The 1134-nt window shown below is 41.7% G+C and overlaps 1 protein-coding gene across 1 annotated transcript; it reads right to left on the bottom strand.

Annotated features, from left to right (window-relative positions):
- Positions 1-74: 74 nt before the first annotated feature.
- On the bottom strand, positions 75-1128 carry LOC107682773 (uncharacterized; the record flags this gene model as incomplete). The annotated part of the gene is made up of 2 exons (XM_016478922.1): positions 75-249; positions 399-1128. Coding segments are annotated over 2 exons (819 nt in total), but the record flags the coding sequence as incomplete, so codon positions are not given.
- Positions 1129-1134: the final 6 nt, after the last annotated feature.

Genomic DNA, 1134 nt, shown 5'->3' with positions numbered 1-1134 from the left:
GCTAAACTCTGCACGACACCGGCCCTCCAGGACCGAGTTTGGGCACCCCTTGACTAGAAGGAGACCACATGCAAGCCTGTATGAAGTCTGTAGTGGGCCTCCTGTGGTAAGTTCTGTAGTGAACACACAATCCCATTGATGCACACTGGAATAAAATTCATTACGTACCCCTTACTCCATGTGCAGGATCTGACTCTTCATCATCTTCATCACTTATTTCTTCATCGTCTAATTCCAGATCAATTTCATCTATAGAAAAGCATATTTGACAAACACCCAAACACGTGCATTAAAGTACACACATATAGCTCCTAAACTTCTATTATTTACAGAAATATTTTATTATTTACAGAAATATTTTATATTATTATTCTTATTATATAAAACTATGCACATACCTTCAATCTCAATTTCATCGAGAGGTTTTCCTTGGAATCTTGCGAGACTTCCTTTTTCCATTGCTAGTAGCAGCTTTGAGATTTTTGCAATTTCTATAGTTGCATCTGGCAACCGATAATAGTCTCTATGGACTCGAATGTCATGGCCCAAAAAGTTGGCAAGTTGGTCCAGCTCGTTATCCTTAAGACTGAGAATCTGGGACATTGTTGCCACTTGCTTGCGGAGCTGTGTAGACCTGAGATGTTCTGGGTTCTTCGCACCACACTGACTTGCAAAAAGCCTGATGCAGTCCTGTCCTCTGAAGAAGCTGGTGGGTGAGCACTTTGGTCTTCCAAATAGAAAGGGGTTGTCCCCGTCTACTTCACATGCATCTCTCTTCTCCACAATAAGTTTAATGGTTCTGACAAGTTCAGGATTGAACAAAATAGCAACTTTTCTCCCTTTCTTGCCCATGATTTCTACTCTGCTGAAATGCTTGGACATTTTTTGTTCAAATGGAGAGAGACCGAGAGCTATGTCCTCGTGGAGCTCAGTCTGGTTTCTTTTCTTAAAGCACTCCAGCGTCATTTTTGAGACTTCTCCTGCACAACGTCGGTTGAATATTATTACTTGTGCAAGTGCCACTTTGGCAAGTTCTGCATATGTCTGTGAAGACTCGTGATTTTTTAGGCTTTCAGAAGCTTCAACTGATTTCTTCTCTAGGTACTGGTGGAGAAGCTGCACGTCCTGTGTGAA

Source organism: Sinocyclocheilus anshuiensis, unplaced genomic scaffold (genome assembly GCF_001515605.1).
Source record: "Sinocyclocheilus anshuiensis isolate Anshui unplaced genomic scaffold, SAMN03320099.WGS_v1.1 C32572430, whole genome shotgun sequence".
NCBI lineage: Eukaryota > Metazoa > Chordata > Actinopteri > Cypriniformes > Cyprinidae > Sinocyclocheilus > Sinocyclocheilus anshuiensis.
The sequence above is the reverse complement of the archived record's forward strand: the minus strand, read 5'-3'. Positions and strand labels throughout refer to the sequence as shown.